General features: G+C 41.3%; 1 protein-coding gene across 1 annotated transcript; it reads left to right on the top strand.

The window, feature by feature from the left end:
• Positions 1–1,391: 1,391 nt before the first annotated feature.
• Positions 1,392–16,788, top strand: LOC128735790 (armadillo repeat-containing protein 2). Its single transcript, XM_053830277.1, has 9 exons — positions 1,392–1,527; positions 1,591–1,926; positions 10,419–10,693; positions 10,764–10,904; positions 10,986–11,120; positions 14,710–14,812; positions 14,894–15,801; positions 15,978–16,527; positions 16,583–16,788. Exons 1-9 carry the CDS (start codon positions 1,392–1,394, stop codon positions 16,786–16,788), a joined length of 2,790 nt encoding a protein of 929 aa, XP_053686252.1.
• The last annotated feature ends 752 nt before the right edge of the window (positions 16,789–17,540 follow it).

The raw sequence follows: 17,540 nt of genomic DNA, 5'->3' as shown, positions 1-17,540 counted from the left end.
ACAGAAGTAACATTGTAATGTTACAAAGTTATCAAAATTTGAGGTAACATTTAAATAAAAAAATGGTAGCATTGTTACGTTAAAATGTCACCTGTAGGTTATGTAACAATAACATTAAGTTTGTTACATAAAAAACTTAAAGTTCTTGTTACATAACCTACAGGTAACATTTTAACGTGACAACGCTACCATTTTTTAAATTTAAATGTTACGTCAAATTTTGATAAAAGTTGTAATGTTACACATTTAATGTTATTGTTACATAACCTACAGGTAACATTTTAACGTAACAATGCTACCATTTTTTCATTTAAATGTTACGTCAAATTTTGATAACTTTGTTACATTACAATGTTGCTTCTGTGTTACATAACAGCAACATTGTGTTACATTCAGTGTTGACCGGGGATATATCTTTCAACTTAATCAATGTGAAATGCATCGCAAAGTTTTATACAGTGTCCGAGTATAATATTCAAGGCGCGTGACAATAGCTTAAGTAGATTTCACAACTATTTCAATACTTGTTAATCAAACATTTAAGCAAACAGTATGCGTGTTCGATTGGTTCCCTTTTGACAATTCTCGCTGTTCGATTGGCTCCCAAGATGGCTGCTTCCGCGTATCTCTCACCTCTGAGTATTTCTAGCATACAATCGTTCCAGATACAAAGAAAATCACGTTGCGATTAGAAAATGTTCAGCACATCGCAACGCATCAACCCCACTGCTGTAATCCGACTGATTGAAAGCGTTACAATTTTGAGTAGACCGTATATTGAAGATCTCTGCATCCGGTTTATAGAAGTAATAAAACGAAGCCTTGGCTATACACGTTTTTAAGACTTTAATCTTCTTTATCGAGGCCGGTTATTAAAGTACAGGACAATTACGGAGCTAGTGCAACGATCCAACTGACTGATACTGACTCTAATAACATCGCTAAGCCGGGATTCGAACATACGACTCACTAGTTAGACCAGCATCGTACTTCGAAGGAAACTGGCCTTTTTATAGAAGTAAACGCGTTTCTTATTGCCTAGAATTTATGCTATGAATTGTAATTTGTTTGCACTTCCGTATGTAACTAGTACATAGTTCTAAACGTGTTTGAAACGTGATGTGTTCCTGACACATGTGTTCGAGTAAATTCGACTGTTGCTATTGTAATGTACAGTTTGTTGGTGGTCATGAGCTACCGTAGTAACCGAATAAATAACAGCGCATGACTTTGCGCTGGTGCAGGTGACTGTACCTATGACCACTATTAAAATACTGCCCAGCAGTTTAAAAGTTCGTTTTGTTGCAAGTGGTCAGCATAAATTCAGTCAGCATAGTTTTGTTCCAAAATCTCCAAGGTTAAATGAGTCATCTTATGTGGGAAAGTGTGATATGCAAAGTTCCAAAATAATCAGTGATCCTTTGTTATCTTCCTACTCCGTCGACAATAACAGCAATGGAAAAAAGAAATTAGTTCGTAAAACAAGTGCGGAAATTGTAAGCGAGGCCAAAAGTATGCTTGCGGGAGGTGATTGATTGGTGTTCTGCTGCGATTGCTGTAAATGAGGAATTTATAACTTCGCATTTTTAGGGGGTACGCGGCTGGTTCCTGCGAGAAGGCCAATCACACCGAGAGAACCAAAAAGGCAACTTTACGGTCGTGCAGCACCTGCAGGAAGACCACCCAGTGCTTTTAGCTTAAAATATTTACAGTTTGAATCGCGCGCTCTACCGTCTTTAGAGCCTATACAAAGTGCAACTAATCGGAACACTTTTACGCGCTCGGAATCAGCCGATTCTATTTCATTGGAGGGAAATGATATCGCGAATAATTACAACAACAACAACAACAACAATAATGCATCTAGAAGCAAACTGCCCGCCTTGCTCAAAGTACCCAGTAAACAAGCTGGATCATTGGATAATCGTAAGTATTTTAATATTCATCGATAGATTTAATTGAATGTGTTGGTGACGATTCATAATTTGATTAAACCTGAAAACAAAATATTAAACAAATTTCTACATGCAAAATTATATTAAATACTACAACCCTGAAATAATTATACTTACCTTACTTACCGTTGAATTATACTTACCTATTTGATACTTACTTAATAACGCCTATCTTGAAAATGTTAAATTATATGCAAACGAAAATGTTGTAACGCTAAAGGTACTAAGAAAGCTCAGAATCAAGAGCTAAAACTAGTTAACAATAAATTCTCGAACAGTGAACACACATTTTTTATTTTGTCGAGCGAAATCGTCCACATTCAGTATAATACCGTACGGTCTTCGTCACGAGTACTGTCCGCTCAAGGATTTTCGTTGTCCACCAGATAACTGGCTATTCACCCGGAATCGCACTTGGGCGATCCAACAAATTGGTGCCGAAACCCGGGATTCATCCCGTTGCAGACCACGCAAGGAGCCAGGATTTGTGGAAGCAAGGAGCGGCCATCATCGTCAACCACGTGCTTTGAAAGCGGCCATTCTGATCGGACAGAAGCTGAGGTTCTGGAGCAGAATTTTCTACGTGCTCGTATTCCGAACTAAGGTTAAGTAGCCGCATCAAAGGTAATACATTCGACCAGAGCCAGGTGGGTGAATCTCTTTCAACGTATACACAATGAGTATGATCAAAATGACGCCGCCTAAGAAAAGAGGCGTTCGATCAAGTGCAGCTAAATTGAAAACCCTCCTGCGACAGCGGGCAAATATTCTCGGCTCGGCTATTGTGATTAAAAGGTTCAATGATCAATATCAAGAGAGCCAAATACATCAAGTACAGGTTAGAATCGATTCGCTTAACCAGCTGTGGACAGATTTTGCGTGTGTTCAAAATGAGATCGAGGAAATCGAAAACCGAGGTGATGGTGACGATGACCTTGAATTTACTATGTCGGACGAACGAGTGAAGTTTCAAGATTTATACTACGAACTCAAAGCTTCTCTCACTAGCAAATTACCGGATCGCTTGCCCGCTGCAGCGCCTACCGGTTCTCGTGGATCCGGACAGCCATTTCACTCGGTGAGGCTACCGGAGATTAACATTCCTTTATTTGGCGGAAATCCATCCGAATGGATAGCCTTTCGAGATATTTTCAAATCAATGATTCACTGTAGTGATCATTTGTCGTCAGTGCAGAAAATGCACTATTTAAAGGCAGCTCTTACAGACGAGGCTGCTCGTATTGTCGCAAATTTGGAAGTTAATACAGATAATTACTCGATCGCATGGAAATCGGTTTGTGAGCGATATGATAATCCGAATCTACTCCTCAAACACCATTTCGCAGCTCTCTTTGCCATTCCCAGTGTGAAAAAGCCGTCGGCCTCGACTTTGTATGACCTTGTGGATGAGTTCGATCACCATGTGTGTATGCTAGAAAAACTAGATACAGCAGCTAACCTTTGGAACTCTGTGTTAGTTGAAACCCTCAGTAAGCGGTTAGATTCCTCGACCTTGAAAGAGTGGGAAAATAACTGCGAAGGAACAATCCGTCCTACGTACCAAAGTTTAGTAGATTTTGTGCGAAAAACGTCGAGAGTGCTGCAATCTGTTAAACTTTTGCAGACTCAATCCTTACCATATGAGCAAAAATCTATTAAACCCAAACCGATTTCCACGCATATTGCAGCTGAGGCTGTGAATAAATGTCGACAATGCAAACAAGCACATCCGTTATTTAAGTGTGATCAATTTCTCGCTATGGAAGCAAAGCAGCGTTTTGAGTTGGTGAAGAAGCATGGATTGTGCATAAACTGTCTGAAGGGATCACATCTGGCCAAAAACTGTAGCAATAGTGGTTGTCGATATTGTTCCAAAAAGCACCATACATTGTTACATTTACCTCCGCTCAACGTGGCTGCCAGAACTGCAACACAGTCAGCTTTAGCATGTTCTACAGTATCCAGTGAGGTGATGCCTTCAGTACAATGCCAGTTGTCGTATATGAGTACGCAAAATTCGCAATCGCAAACGTGCCCTTCACCACCTCCGCCGCCTATTGCGTTTCGGTCTACGGTTTCGAAAAGCGCAAATTCGTCGGTCGTCGGTGCCCTCTCCCCGCCGCCGGTTGTTCCGTCCGTGTCGCGTTCGATCGGCAGTAATCTCGAATTGGACTCTTCTCCTGTGGCTTCACTCGTAGCGCCGCAGAGAGATCTCGTTACCAGCGGAGGAGAAGTCTTTCTGTCAACTGTGGTCATAAAAGTGAATAATAATAGAGGCAGCTATCATTTTGTTCGAGGTGTTTTGGATAGTTGCTCGCAGGCCAATTTCATATCAGAATCTATGGCCAGAAGGCTGGAACTTAAGCGCAGCAAAATCGATCTGCAAGTCAGCGGTATTGGACAAGGGATCGTCCATATACGCTCCAAGGTGGTAATCAAATTCTCGTCTCGTTTTGGAAAATTTGAGTATCTACTCGAATGTCTCGTTATACCACAAATCACAGTTACACTCCCAAGCAAGCACATCGATATTTCTCGCTGGAATCTTCCAAAAAATATTCCTTTGGCCGACCCGAAGTTTAATATTAGTTCTGGCGTGGACCTGCTAATTGGAGCGGAGTTATTTTATTCGCTGCTGGAAAGTGATAAAGTGCAATTGTGTGATGGTTTCCCCACCCTTCAGCGGACGGCTTTAGGGTATGTTGTAGCTGGTAAATTGTTGGAGCCCGCTACTACGCCTTCGATATGCATCGTGAGTTCCACAAAAGGTCTAGAAACGATATTGCAACGCTTTTGGGAAACCGAGAGTATTGACGATGGAAAAAAGATGACACCAACCGAACAGGCTTGTGAAGATCATTTTAAAGACACTGTCTCCAGAGCCGAAGATGGACGCTACATAGTACGCCTTCCAGTACGGGAAGAATTGCTTGCATTGTTGGGAGATAGTTTAGCGGTAGCACAGCGTAGATTCTTTGCGATTGAAAGGAAATTCAGAACGAATAGTGATTACAAAAGGGAATACATCACATTCATGGAAGAATATCATGATTTAGGCCACATGGAGTTGAGTCCTCGCGTCGAAAATCCCCAGTTTGTCCTGCCACATCATGCCATACATCGCCCGGAAAGCTCCACCACAAAGACACGCGTGGTGTTTGATGCTACATGCAAGGGCAGTTCTCAATTGTCGTTGAATGATATACTTCTCGTCGGTCCAATAGTCCAGCCACCACTGCTAGCTACCGTGTTAAACTTTCGGGCACCACGGTTCGTTTTTATAGCGGACATTGAAAAAATGTTTCGCCAAGTTTGGGTGCATCCGGCGGACCGAAAGCTGCAACAAATACTTTGGAGATCGGATACTTCGCAACCTATACTACGATACCAATTGAAAACAATAACTTATGGAACTTCTAGCGCTCCATATCTCGCCACTCGGGTGCTCAACCAACTGGCTGAGGATGAAGGTAACCGTTTTCCTCTCGGTGCAGCGGTAGTTCGTGAAGGGTTCTACGTAGATGACGTTCTTACGGGAGGTGACGATCTGCAGGAGGTGATAGAAACAAGTAAGCAGTTGTCGGAGCTTTTAGAAACTGGCGGGTTCCGACTAAGAAAATGGTGTACCAATGAACCAGATGTACTAGCACACATTCCTGATAGCTTGAAGGAATCATTACCGCTAACTGAAATCGATCGTTCCGCCTCGGTGAAAACATTGGGACTTCTATGGCTACACGGTTCTGATCAGTTTGCTTTCAAAATTCCCAACCTTCCGCAGTTGGATAGGCTAACCAAGAGGATCGTAGTCTCAGAAATGGCGCAGTTGTTCGACCCACTTGGATTGGTTGGGTCAGTCGTTGTGAGCGCGAAGATGTTTGTCCAACAATTATGGTTACTGAGTCTTTCCTGGGATGAAGAGTTGCCAGCTAGACAACAAGATTGGTGGCTACAATATCGCGGTGAGATACCTGAGCTGTCAAAACTAAAAATTCCACGGCACGTTTTGGCAAATACAAGCAAGAATTTTTCGTTGCATTGCTTTTGTGACGCTTCGCAAAGAGGATATGGTGCGTGCATATACGTTGTCTCACCTGACGTCGATGGTACGGTTCATAGTCATTTACTTATATCTAAAAGTCGTGTCGCTCCAGTACGGGGACAAACTATACCAAAACTGGAATTGTGTGCCGCCCGCCTTGGTAGCCAATTGGTGGATGAAGTAATAAGAACCACGAAATTCTCTGCAGCGGTGACGTACTGGACCGATTCAAGCATAGTCCTCCACTGGTTAAAATCTCCTCCGACCATGTGGAAGGTATTTGTCTCGAATAAAATTGCTGATATCCAGAATCTAACGAGAACATCAAAGCAGACCCGTACAATCGGTTCTCTTCAGCCAGCGGAAGTGGATACCGCCTTGAAATCGCTTATTCGATCAGTGCAATCCTCGGAATTTAGTGCTGAAATACAATATTTGTCGGAAAACCCTCGTCGTGCACTCACTAGTCGAGATGGAAGAATTAAATCATTGTTAAAAACTTGCAATCCCATATTAGATGCCACCGGACTGTTGAGAATCTCAGGACGGTTAGTGAAAATGCCAGCTGCCTTAGACAGCAGAACTCCAATACTGCTCCCAGCCAATCATCGATTAACCCACATGATAGCTCGATCTGTGCATCTTAGAACCATGCACGGAGGGCCAACGCTACTACTTGCAACTATGAGGCAAAGGTTTTGGCCGGTTCGCGGTCGTGAATTGGCACGTAAAATTGTACGACAGTGTGTAACCTGTTTCAGATGCTCTCCCAAACCAACTGAGCAGTATATGGCACCTCTTCCGTCAGTACGAGTAACTCCGGCACGAGTTTTCTCAAATAGTGGCTTAGACTACTGCGGGCCGTTCAGTATTCGTCCGTTATACGGGAGAGGAGCAAACGTTAAGATGTACGTCGCCGTGTTCGTATGTATGGTGGTGAAGGCGATCCATTTGGAAATCGTGAGCGATCTTTCGTCCGTCGCGTGCATTAATGCGGTAAAACGATTCGTCGCGCGGCGCGGTCGGTTAATCAATCTCTATTGCGACAACTCTACGGCATTTGTCGGTGCAGATCGAGAACTGAAGCAACTTCGTCGCCAATACATCGATCAGTTCGGCACCGAGAAATGGAATAACTATTGTCTGGAGGAAGGAATATCTTTCCATTTCATACCTCCGAGGTCTCCCCACCACGGTGGATTATGGGAGGCTGGGGTCAAATCCTTCAAATACCACCTTCGACGAATACTGGGAAGTAGAGCCTTTACTCTTGAAGAAATGTCTACAGCGGTTGCTCAAATTGAACGCATATTGAACTCCCGCCCACTGTGTCCTCTGTCCAACCATCCTCAAGATCTTTTGAGTTTAACTCCAGGGCACTTTTTGGTTGGGGAACCGCTGTATTCCATCCCTGAACCCGATTACACCGAACAGCAGACTAACAGGCTCAAACGTTTCCAGGAAATGACGCGTGGCATCCAAGACTTCTGGAAGCGTTGGTCGCGCGAATATACTAGTGAACTTCATCAACGCTCTAAGTGGCAAGTCGTCCGTGATGAGGTGAAATTGGGATCCCTGGTCCTACTAAAGCAAGAAAACTTGCCACCACTAGCTTGGAACCTCGGTCGCGTAGTGGCAGTATTTCCCGGTGCAGATCAACATGTACGTGTCGTCGAGGTACGCACAGCGAAGGGGCTGTACAAGCGAGCAATAACGGAAGTCTACTTGCTCCCAATCGAAAACGACTTGGAGAAACCGGATTTACCAATCGAATCTGGATCGAAAACTATGGCTGAGGAAGATGGTTGAAACGCAATGGTTCAACGGGTGGCGGCGTGTTGGTGACGATTCATAATTTGATTAAACCTGAAAACAAAATATTAAACAAATTTCTACATGCAAAATTATATTAAATACTACAACCCTGAAATAATTATACTTACCTTACTTACCGTTGAATTATACTTACCTATTTGATACTTACTTAATAACGCCTATCTTGAAAATGTTAAATTATATGCAAACGAAAATGTTGTAACGCTAAAGGTACTAAGAAAGCTCAGAATCAAGAGCTAAAACTAGTTAACAATAAATTCTCGAACAGTGAACACACATTTTTTATTTTGTCGAGCGAAATCGTCCACATTCAGTATAATACCGTACGGTCTTCGTCACGAGTACTGTCCGCTCAAGGATTTTCGTTGTCCACCAGATAACTGGCTATTCACCCGGAATCGCACTTGGGCGATCCAACAGAATGTTTTGACATGATCTGCTCCATATTCATACGAAAATATCGATCTGCTCTAATTTCATACGTCCGGTTTGCTAGTAGTTTCAGTTCAGTTACCTCTCAGGTAATTGTGCTGTGGCAGACGATGTCCACTTGTTATCGATCCAAATTAATTATTCGTCTTTTGTCTTGTTGATGGTGAAGAAACATGCAAGAAAATAATAGAATCTTCAGAAGTAGCTAAAATTGCGTGACTTTCCAGAATAGTATTTTTGCTTATACACGCAATGACGTCGTAATTTATTTAGGCTGTTTGAATGCGGTTCACCTTTGCAATTACCGGTTTTAAGCAGGCTTTCAGAAACTTCGTACGAGAGGGTAGTTGATTTTTTTTAAAATAATTTTATTATCAGTTTGTTTGTTTATTACCTTAAATTTTCCAAAAAACAAAAAAAAATCGGGTTGTTTTTATTACTTATTATTAAAAGCATAAAGATAAAATTAGGAAATGCCAAATTCGAAATCTCACTCCCGCTCTGTTTGTTCCGTTCCATTGCATAAACGAGCTATACCAAAAATACTCTAGAAAATTCAAGTCTTGAAAATAAATAAAACAACCCGACCGTGTGCAGATGCATCTTTTGCGGGTGAGTTGAGAATGATCGTGGACAAAATGATACCAAAGAAAATTCAAACTAACTTTACAAAAGCGAAAAAAACCAATCTGAATAATGCGGAGATATCCCATTGTGCTTTGGGAAAAAAAGTTGAATATTGCTGATCCTGAGGCAAGCTGGAAAGTGTTGAAAAGGCTAAAGGATCGATCGACATTGGATCACAAACCAGGATCTGGAAGAAAACCCGGAACAGCTTGCAAGAAGAGGGATGGAAAGTTTAAGGATAATTTCACCCGAAATTATACTTTAACTAATACTTTAACACGCGATGTTGCCAAGAAGGTTGGTGTTTCACAAAACTAAGCCCAAGAAGTCAAGGCAAAGCTGGATTACATGCATGCATGGTTCTAAACTTCCTAACTCTAAGCCACGATGAACGCTAGCAAACTGTTGCCAAAAGCCGTGCTAGAAAACTCAACAAGGAGATGTTGACCAAATACAGCAGCAGACAACCTACGACAAAGCTGACTCCCAAGAAATCCTAAGACAGGAGTTTTACACCGTTAGTTCAAAGTGGATTACATTTATTTGGCAAGCTATTTGCATCTGTGAAAAGCGAAATCACACTTTCGTCGTATGCTTTCGTGGGGCTGAATGCCTATGGCGATTTCTGAGTTGCTCATTAACGAATAAAGTTGATTTTTGGTTATTGCTAATATCTGCTATAATCTAGTCAACTACTAAAAACCAACTTTAAAGTTGATTGGTTAAAAAGCAGCTGAGTTATCGCGTTGGGCGTAGAGCACCACCTAACAGCTTTTTCGGGGGATTCCTGTGTCCTAACTAGAAGGGTGCTAGAATGGCGGAGGCTAATTCGATGCATTTTGCTCCCGGGGACATGAACCTACTGCACTGCTCTGAACTATGTCCGATTGAAGACTATTGCGCCATGATGAAACGATAACTCAGAAAGACTAAAGAGAAAATGAACAATGCGAACGACATGCTAAGGAAGTGGAAAAAATGAGGAAAAGGTACCGGATACTACTGATACTCTGATGAATAATGTTAAGCGAAAGTGTAGAGTATTTTACCAAACAACTTCTAATAATTGATCCAATTTTTACGTGAACTTAATACATGCCTAAAACTGCCCTAAAAATTTGGTTTTGATCCAATAAATACAAAAGAATTGATAGTAAATTTACTGTGTTGAAATAATTCCAAGTTCGCCCTTTACTACACAAGGAAGAACAGTAGGTACCGTAAATAAAAATAAGTCGCAGAAGTTCTTTCATTAGAATGTATAGAGTATATACGTACGTACGTTACGTTCATACGTCATACGCTAATTAATTGCTTTTAAATAGAGTGAATCGAATTTGTTTGATTAATGTCTCCCTATTTATTTCGTGTTTGCTCTATCTGTTGCGTGCAAATATTTATCGTTAATTTTCCATGACGAAATGGCCTGAATAAAAAGCGTTCAAATGTCACCCAAATTATTCGCCATTTTCTCTACTGAATGCATGAACTTCATCATCAGTTTCTGCCATAACACATATTTATAGTTTCAGAGTGCATGCCACCGCGGGTGGACTTGAGGCCACCGTTAACGCCGCAATTTTCACTGAATGTTGAACCAAAGCCATTGAGTGAAAAGCGTTCCTCAGAGGCGGGTGCTTCCGGTACAACGACTTCGGCTGAACCGACACCGCCGGGCAGTATCGTCCGCAATCATCCGCTCAAGCGTCGTCCGATTCAATCATTAGACGAGCGCCAGAGTGTTACCGAGGCGGTTAAACCTTCTTCCCCACCGGCAGACCTCATGGGAAGTGTGAAAATGGTAAGGATCTAAAAAAGAATTATGGAAACGTGCTGGTAAAAGCGATGATTTTTCGTTTGTACACCCGCAGGATTATCGAAAGGAAAAAGCTAAACTCAGCAAAAGTAACGACTTGCTCGCTAAATCCTCGACAGAGTCGTTACTGGACATGTTGAAGGCTCATGCTGGGATTAAGGACTGTAACGACGAAACCGTGAGTCACATTAATGGGGTGAGTTATACTTCAAGTTTTTGGATCGAGGGAAAATGTTCGAGGAAAATTGAAATTTGCTGCTTTTCCCTTCTGGTTTAGATTCTAGCAGAGCTTTACTCCAGGGTGAAGGGCGCAAAGGGCAGTTGGCGTGGTGCGGTCCTGGGAGCCTTGTACGGGCTGGTCGAATCAAATTCACCTAGAATTCTACTCTCGGTAGCGCGTGTTGTGCTGGCGGTAAGTTCATTAAGTTTTAAATAAACAGCAAACCACATCGTGATTTGATAGTGATAAATCCGTTTAAAATTGTTGGTCTTACAGATTACCAATTGTTGCTCGTAATTTATTTCAGACAGAGTAAAACTTATTCGATCAAATTGTAGTTATATAATTCCCACTTGATAATGCAATGTTTACGCGGAAAAGTTTATATTCTTAAGATCTAATTGTTCGTAGGCATGCATACAAAAAATCATTGTTAATTGGTAGCATCACGATGCGTACGGCAAAAACTATTTATATTTATCATTTTTATAGCTAGGAAATTTAAAATTGTCTTTAAGGTGAAACGGTACTGAATCCCAACATGACCGGAAAAATAGCGTCCATATGGGTCCCATCGATCCGGCCATGTTGGGATTCAGTACCGTTTCACCTTAAAGACAATTTTAAATTTCCTAGCTATAAAAATGATAAATATAAATAGTTTTTGCCGTACGCATCGTGATGCTACCAATTAACAATGATTTGTTGTATGCATGCCTACGAACAATTAGATCTTAAAAATATAAACTTTTCCGCGTAAACATTGTATCGAATTATGTATTTGCAGTTTTGTTCTTATACTGTTTATATTCTTGGTAGAAACATGAGTTCATCTGCATAACATTTTTGATTTTTGTTGACAAAAACTAATGCACATTATCTTTGGCTGCTCCATTTCAAGGCTAGTTTTTCTTTACTTTTCTTAAGGAGAGCTTAAACGTATTTTTGTGAAGAACGAAAATTAAATGAACTAGGAAAATGATAAGCAAACTATGAAAAATAATTGACTGAACTCACAACTCTCAATCTCGCATCGAGTGCGTTATCCAATTAGCCTATAGGTCAGTGCCCATACGGCCGATGGCACGAAGGAATGTAATAACGACGAATGCAATAGTGTATGTTTGACATAATGTACGATTGTCATAATATAGGCACATTTGCCATAATTTTATATTCGAATTTAAACATTTAAACTAAACATTGGACTGGCATGCTCTTGCATCTCCTTTTTCTCCATGAAAATAAATTCCATTATTACATATACGAATAGCAGTTACATGTGTGTTAGAGGCAAATAAATCATACGCAAACCTCGACTCAGTTTAAGCGAAGCAGAAAATACCACTTTCTATTGTACATAAAGTGAGAATCGAGCGTGAACTAGGGAAAACTATTTGGAGTCAGTAGACCTAGGAAAAAGATAAATCTAGACAGATGCGATTTCTGCGGGACGGCTGCCCCTTGTAGTGGCCGGTGCTTGTGACAGCGGGTCAGCGGCAAAACTCGCGGCCCGTGGCCGTCTCGCACTGAATCATCTAAAAGCGTTTACAACATTTTTCTTGTAAAAGCCCAGTCGCAATGTATACGGTTTCGAATACGTTGCAGAAATTTGACACGGGTTTTGTGTCAAATACAACGTGGCCTTATGTAGTAAATAATCCGTTGAGATTTTTATTTGAATACTAGCTGACCCGACAAACTTCGTATTGCCACAAATTAAACTGTGTTGTATATAAATCGTGAATCTCGGATGACCTTTGTCACAATCTCAAGTTTGCAAGTGTCTCATTTTGGCAAGTTTTGCAAGTGCCTCATTTTGGCAGTTACGTAAATATGAAAGCATAGGTAGTTTAATTTACGAATTTTCAATTTTTCCTCACAGTAAAGTAGAAAACATTGCTTAGTCAAATAAAATAAAGCGGATAGCATTTAAATGTTCGCCGTGATTGTATGACATTTCGCCGAATACCATTTGACGGAACAATAATTCTTGATTGACCATAGCGCGGAATATAGAGTACCATTTCGCGAAAAACCTTACGCGGGATGTACCATTCACGGAAAACCTTTTCGTGGAAAGTACCATTTTGCAGGCGTGATCCTCTCCTTACTCGCTGTCGCTCGTTCGGACCCAACAGAAGGAAAGTAATAGAGGTCAGTAAACTTAGAAAAACAAATAAACCTAGACAGAGGGTAGTCTCCCCGCAGTGGCTGGCGCATCCGACGGGGGGTCGTCGGCAACACTCGCGGCATGCGGCAGTCTCGCCCTGAATAATCTGGTTACTAGAGGTAGTTTTTGATAACATCAATTTGATCAAAAACAAGACCATTGACTAATATTTTATGGAAGAGTCTGAAGATTTTCGAGTTCGATTAGTTTTTGAGTTACAAAAAAAATCCTGCCTCCTAAAACCCCTACATGCCAAATTTAGTTCCATTTACTTGATTAGTTCTCGAGTTATGCAGAAATTAGTGTTTCATTTGTATGGAAGCCCCCCTCTTAGGAAGAGAGGGGTCTCTAACTATCATAAGAACCTTCCCCGTCCCCAAAAACCCCTGCATGCAAATTTTCACGCCGATCGGTTCAGTAGTTCCCGATTCTATCCGGAGAGACAGAATCCATTTTTATACAAAAGATGATTTTCAACATATAAATACCTCGACTGGTACGTAGGAAACACAATTTACGAGCAATTTTTGAGCAATCAAGGCCGTATATTATTGATCAACAATATGACAGAGTGTATAATCTGAAGCAATGAAGCAATAACGTGACGAATGTTGTCTTCCATGGCTTCAATCGTATTCGGATTAGTTACGTAAACCAGAGACCTTAAATTGCATGATCGTGAACTTGGAAGCTAAACTTGCGGGTCCATTACGCGAAATTTTTCGATCGCCAAACATTTCAATAAATTAATTGTTGCATGCGCGGTGTGGCATGTAGCGCCGTCCTGCTGAAACACATTAATAGCCCTCAATTGTTGAACAAAAAAGTCGGTGATCATGGAACTGTAGCGGTCATCATTAATTGTTACGTTATGGCTTTCAAGAACATTTTTGTTGTGTAACAGCTTATCAAACGATTATTCCACCGGCTCATGCAGTTCACCAAACAGGGACATTTTCAGACTGTAACGGTGCTTCGACAATGGCAGAAGGATTCTCTTCACTCCGATACGAAACGACTAGCAAAACTGTTATTTATATGCACATTTGTATAAAATATTTGTAAGTACAGTTTTAGTTTAATGTAACTACCACATATAAACTATAAAAATGTGCATATAAATACTGTCAGTCAAAATACCCTCTGAAGGGGGGTGGCTGACCTCTACTGGCTATGTGCCTACCATTGTGTTTGCTTCTTAAAACGATGAGCCACTTTGCTTGTGTTTGTTACAAGCGTGAAGTATCGACAAACATTTCTATAAATGAATATGGCAAATGGAGATTATGGTTGTCGTACATTATGGCACACAAATTATGGTATCCGTCGTGGCATCGTATGGCACGTATGGCAAACGTATTTATGGTTATCGTCCGATTACCGTTTGAGTTACCACTGTTTGTATGAATATTCAATGTGTTTAGTTATTACCATTGGCTTAGTTTGTTCGTCTGATTTATTTCGTGAGCATATTAAAGTTAAAAACCAACTAATGCATGAAATCTTATCAAAATGATGCAAATATAAATTGTATTAGAGTTTTTATTAGGTATATTTGCTACTTGCAGTTTTTTCAACTTAGATTAACAATCATATTTTCTTTAAAAGCTTAATGTGACTGGCAGCAACCTGACGGGAGCTTGTAAATTGGTATTCAAAATCGCTCGCAATGAAAATAACGATTCACTCTTCGCGGAGAGTGATGTACCAGGTAAGATCCGATGAACAGAAATAGAAACATATTATTCACGACTTACAATTTAAACTACAATGATATGTTGAATCTCGGCAGAGCTACTTGTCGATGGCTTGGGACGTGCTTCTCCGGTCGACGAACCAGAGGCGTGCATTTACGGATATGGGGCCATACGATTTCTAGCAGGCTCAGCTGCTTCAAGCATGCAGAAAAGCAAAGCGGATAACCTCTCCCGGGAAACTAAGCAAAAGTCCTTGGCCTTTCGCCTTGCTCGTCACGGCTTAGTGCAGTTGATTATACTTCACCTCAAAATGTTGAACGAACTGGGTTCAGCAAAGAAACTATCGGGAACTCCTTTGCATGCCTTGTTTCAACTTTCTGGTGCCCTGAGAACTCTTGCAGGAGTTCCTACATTTGGTAATGGTTTAACGGCAACGCGTTCGTTATTGAATAGTACTAATCCACAAATTAAAGAAACTCAAGAAACTGAAATGATTCAGTTAGAATTGGCAGGACCGCTACTAGTACGTGCAGCCGAGATGTGCTTGGATGAACCTGAAGTACAGGCCAATGTAATTCGGACACTGAGTATTCTTTCGGAAAGACCCGACTGCTGCGAACAACTGACGGATGCTGCACCACGACTAGGAATTTTACTGGGGTCGATCAGTGAAACTAGCCCTACTGTCGAAAAGGGATTGGCAGCCGTAAACCGACTTGGATACATTTTGGGTAACATAATGACCCGATGGGATACGGCCCGTTTATTGTTTTATTCTAACGATGTGTCTATGGAAGCGATCATGAAGACACTAGAATACTACTCCAACAAACGTTTCTCAATAAAGAATCATATGGGTGATTCGGTAGTTGACGTTCTTACCAAGCTTGTTCGAGTGGTGGCTAATATATGCGTTAATGCGGACGTTGGCTACGGGTTGAGTAATAGACCATCGCTCGGCGAGATCCTTCTGAGCATTCTTCTAAAAGTTAAAGATGCCAAGGTAAGTCGTTTAGTGACATTGATTGATATTGATTTTGGGGTTTAATTAAACTAGTACTAGCGCAATTTAATTTGGTGGCAATACATAGTTACAACTTGTTGCTTTAATTATTTATTGAAATTCCACTTTTAAAATAATAAGAATAAGACAATAAATAATATTTTTGCCAATTATAGGATACCGAAACAGAGGAACTGCTCTTCGCTACCTTGGGTGCATTGCACAACCTGTCCTACTATTATGAACAACCGGATAACTCACTTCAGTATCATCATTCGGGTAGTTTAGCCGACCGTCTTAAGGACATCTGTGGAGTTCTTTGCAGAATCCTTAACACGGAGTCCAGTTCTGCTCGCTCGGAGGTTGCACGTGTTCTTGGTAATATGACTAGAAATGAGGAAGCACGTGAAGCATTCTGTTCAGAAAATGGATTACACATTTTGATACGCTGTTTGGAATCGGATAATGTTGAGCTGTTGGTTACTTCGTGTGGCGTTTTGGTTAACGTTTTAGGGGATTGGGAACGACGTGCTCCATTTCGGGAAATGCAGGGACCAGTATTGCTACGGAAACTGTTGCAGCAAGGTGCATCGACACAGGATTGGATTTTGGCCGGTATAGCATGTCAAGCGTTGTGGAATTATCTGATTGATAGCGGCAACGTAATTAATGCTTTGGGCGAATTTGAGGTTGATTACATCTGCGGAGATTTGGCTGAGTGTTTGGGTAAGGTTTAATTATAGTAGAAAACCTGTAATGTGTATTGAGTTGAGGTTTTTAGATGAAGCTAAATTGTTTAACGGGCAAGAACCAGACATGCTTTGGGAAGAATTTGCCCCAGTCGCTACGGATCTACTAGAGAGATTGCAGTCTTGTATGTCGATAGGAAACTCGCCGTGTCTTTCGTCGGATGACGAATCTGACATGATTATTGGACAAGCTGGAGATTCTTGGGGAGAATGTTATAAGCAGTGGTTGAAACAATAATTATGTCGTTTGTGTATAAAGCGGAACTTAGCCGATTTGATAGATTTCCATTAAATGAATTTTATTTTAAAGTGCAATAAAATATTTAACACATTTCTTGTCATTAGTAATAGATAAATGTTTTATAATTCTTTTTATTTCATTGAACTGACCGTTAATTAGACTTCGTATTTTTTGTATTGACTTATTAATTAAAGTCGTCGTCGTCGTCGTCGTCGTCGTCAGAAGCCTAGAGCCAGGGTAGTTCGTGCTGTTTCAAGCAGTCGTCTCCATTAAACTCGATCTTGGGCCAACCGTCGCCAATCACTTTCGACCTGGTCGAGTCATCTTGCACGTTGAGCCGCTGGGTTTCTGCTGCCGGTGGAGTTACAACGTGTCCGGCCTGCCGACTTTCGCCAAATGTACGATGGGAATCTCTCTAGGCAGTGCATGATTCATACGCCTCCGCCACTCTTCGCTTTCAGGTTGTACTTCGCCCAATATCGTTCGCAGTACCTTCAGGTCGAACACGGCAAGGGGGCGTATGTCCTCCGTGAGCATCGTCACAGCTTCAAGTCCACAAAGAACTACTGATCTAATAAGGGTTTTGTACATCGTCAGCTACGAGTACGGCAAATGCTTCTTGATCGCTACGATTTACGTTTTGCGGGCAAGTATACCTGATTTCCCGCTTGGATGCGCCGCTGGAACTCCTTACTAGTGTTTTGTCTGCGGGTACCAGCAATCCCAAATAAACGAACCCATCTACCACT

This window comes from Sabethes cyaneus, chromosome 2 (assembly GCF_943734655.1).
Source record: "Sabethes cyaneus chromosome 2, idSabCyanKW18_F2, whole genome shotgun sequence".
Lineage (NCBI taxonomy): Eukaryota > Metazoa > Arthropoda > Insecta > Diptera > Culicidae > Sabethes > Sabethes cyaneus.
This window is presented reverse-complemented; position numbering and strand designations above follow the sequence as displayed.

Excerpts from the sequence above, each read along its gene's own strand:
- LOC128735790 (XM_053830277.1), top strand. The coding sequence starts at position 1,392 with ATGCAAAGTTCCAAAATAATCAGTGATCCTTTGTTATCTTCCTACTCC. Across the intron at positions 10,905-10,985 it reads CCGTGAGTCACATTAATGGG|ATTCTAGCAGAGCTTTACTC; the intron begins GTGAGTTATACT and ends CTTCTGGTTTAG. Across the intron at positions 16,528-16,582 it reads AGATTTGGCTGAGTGTTTGG|ATGAAGCTAAATTGTTTAAC; the intron begins GTAAGGTTTAAT and ends TGAGGTTTTTAG.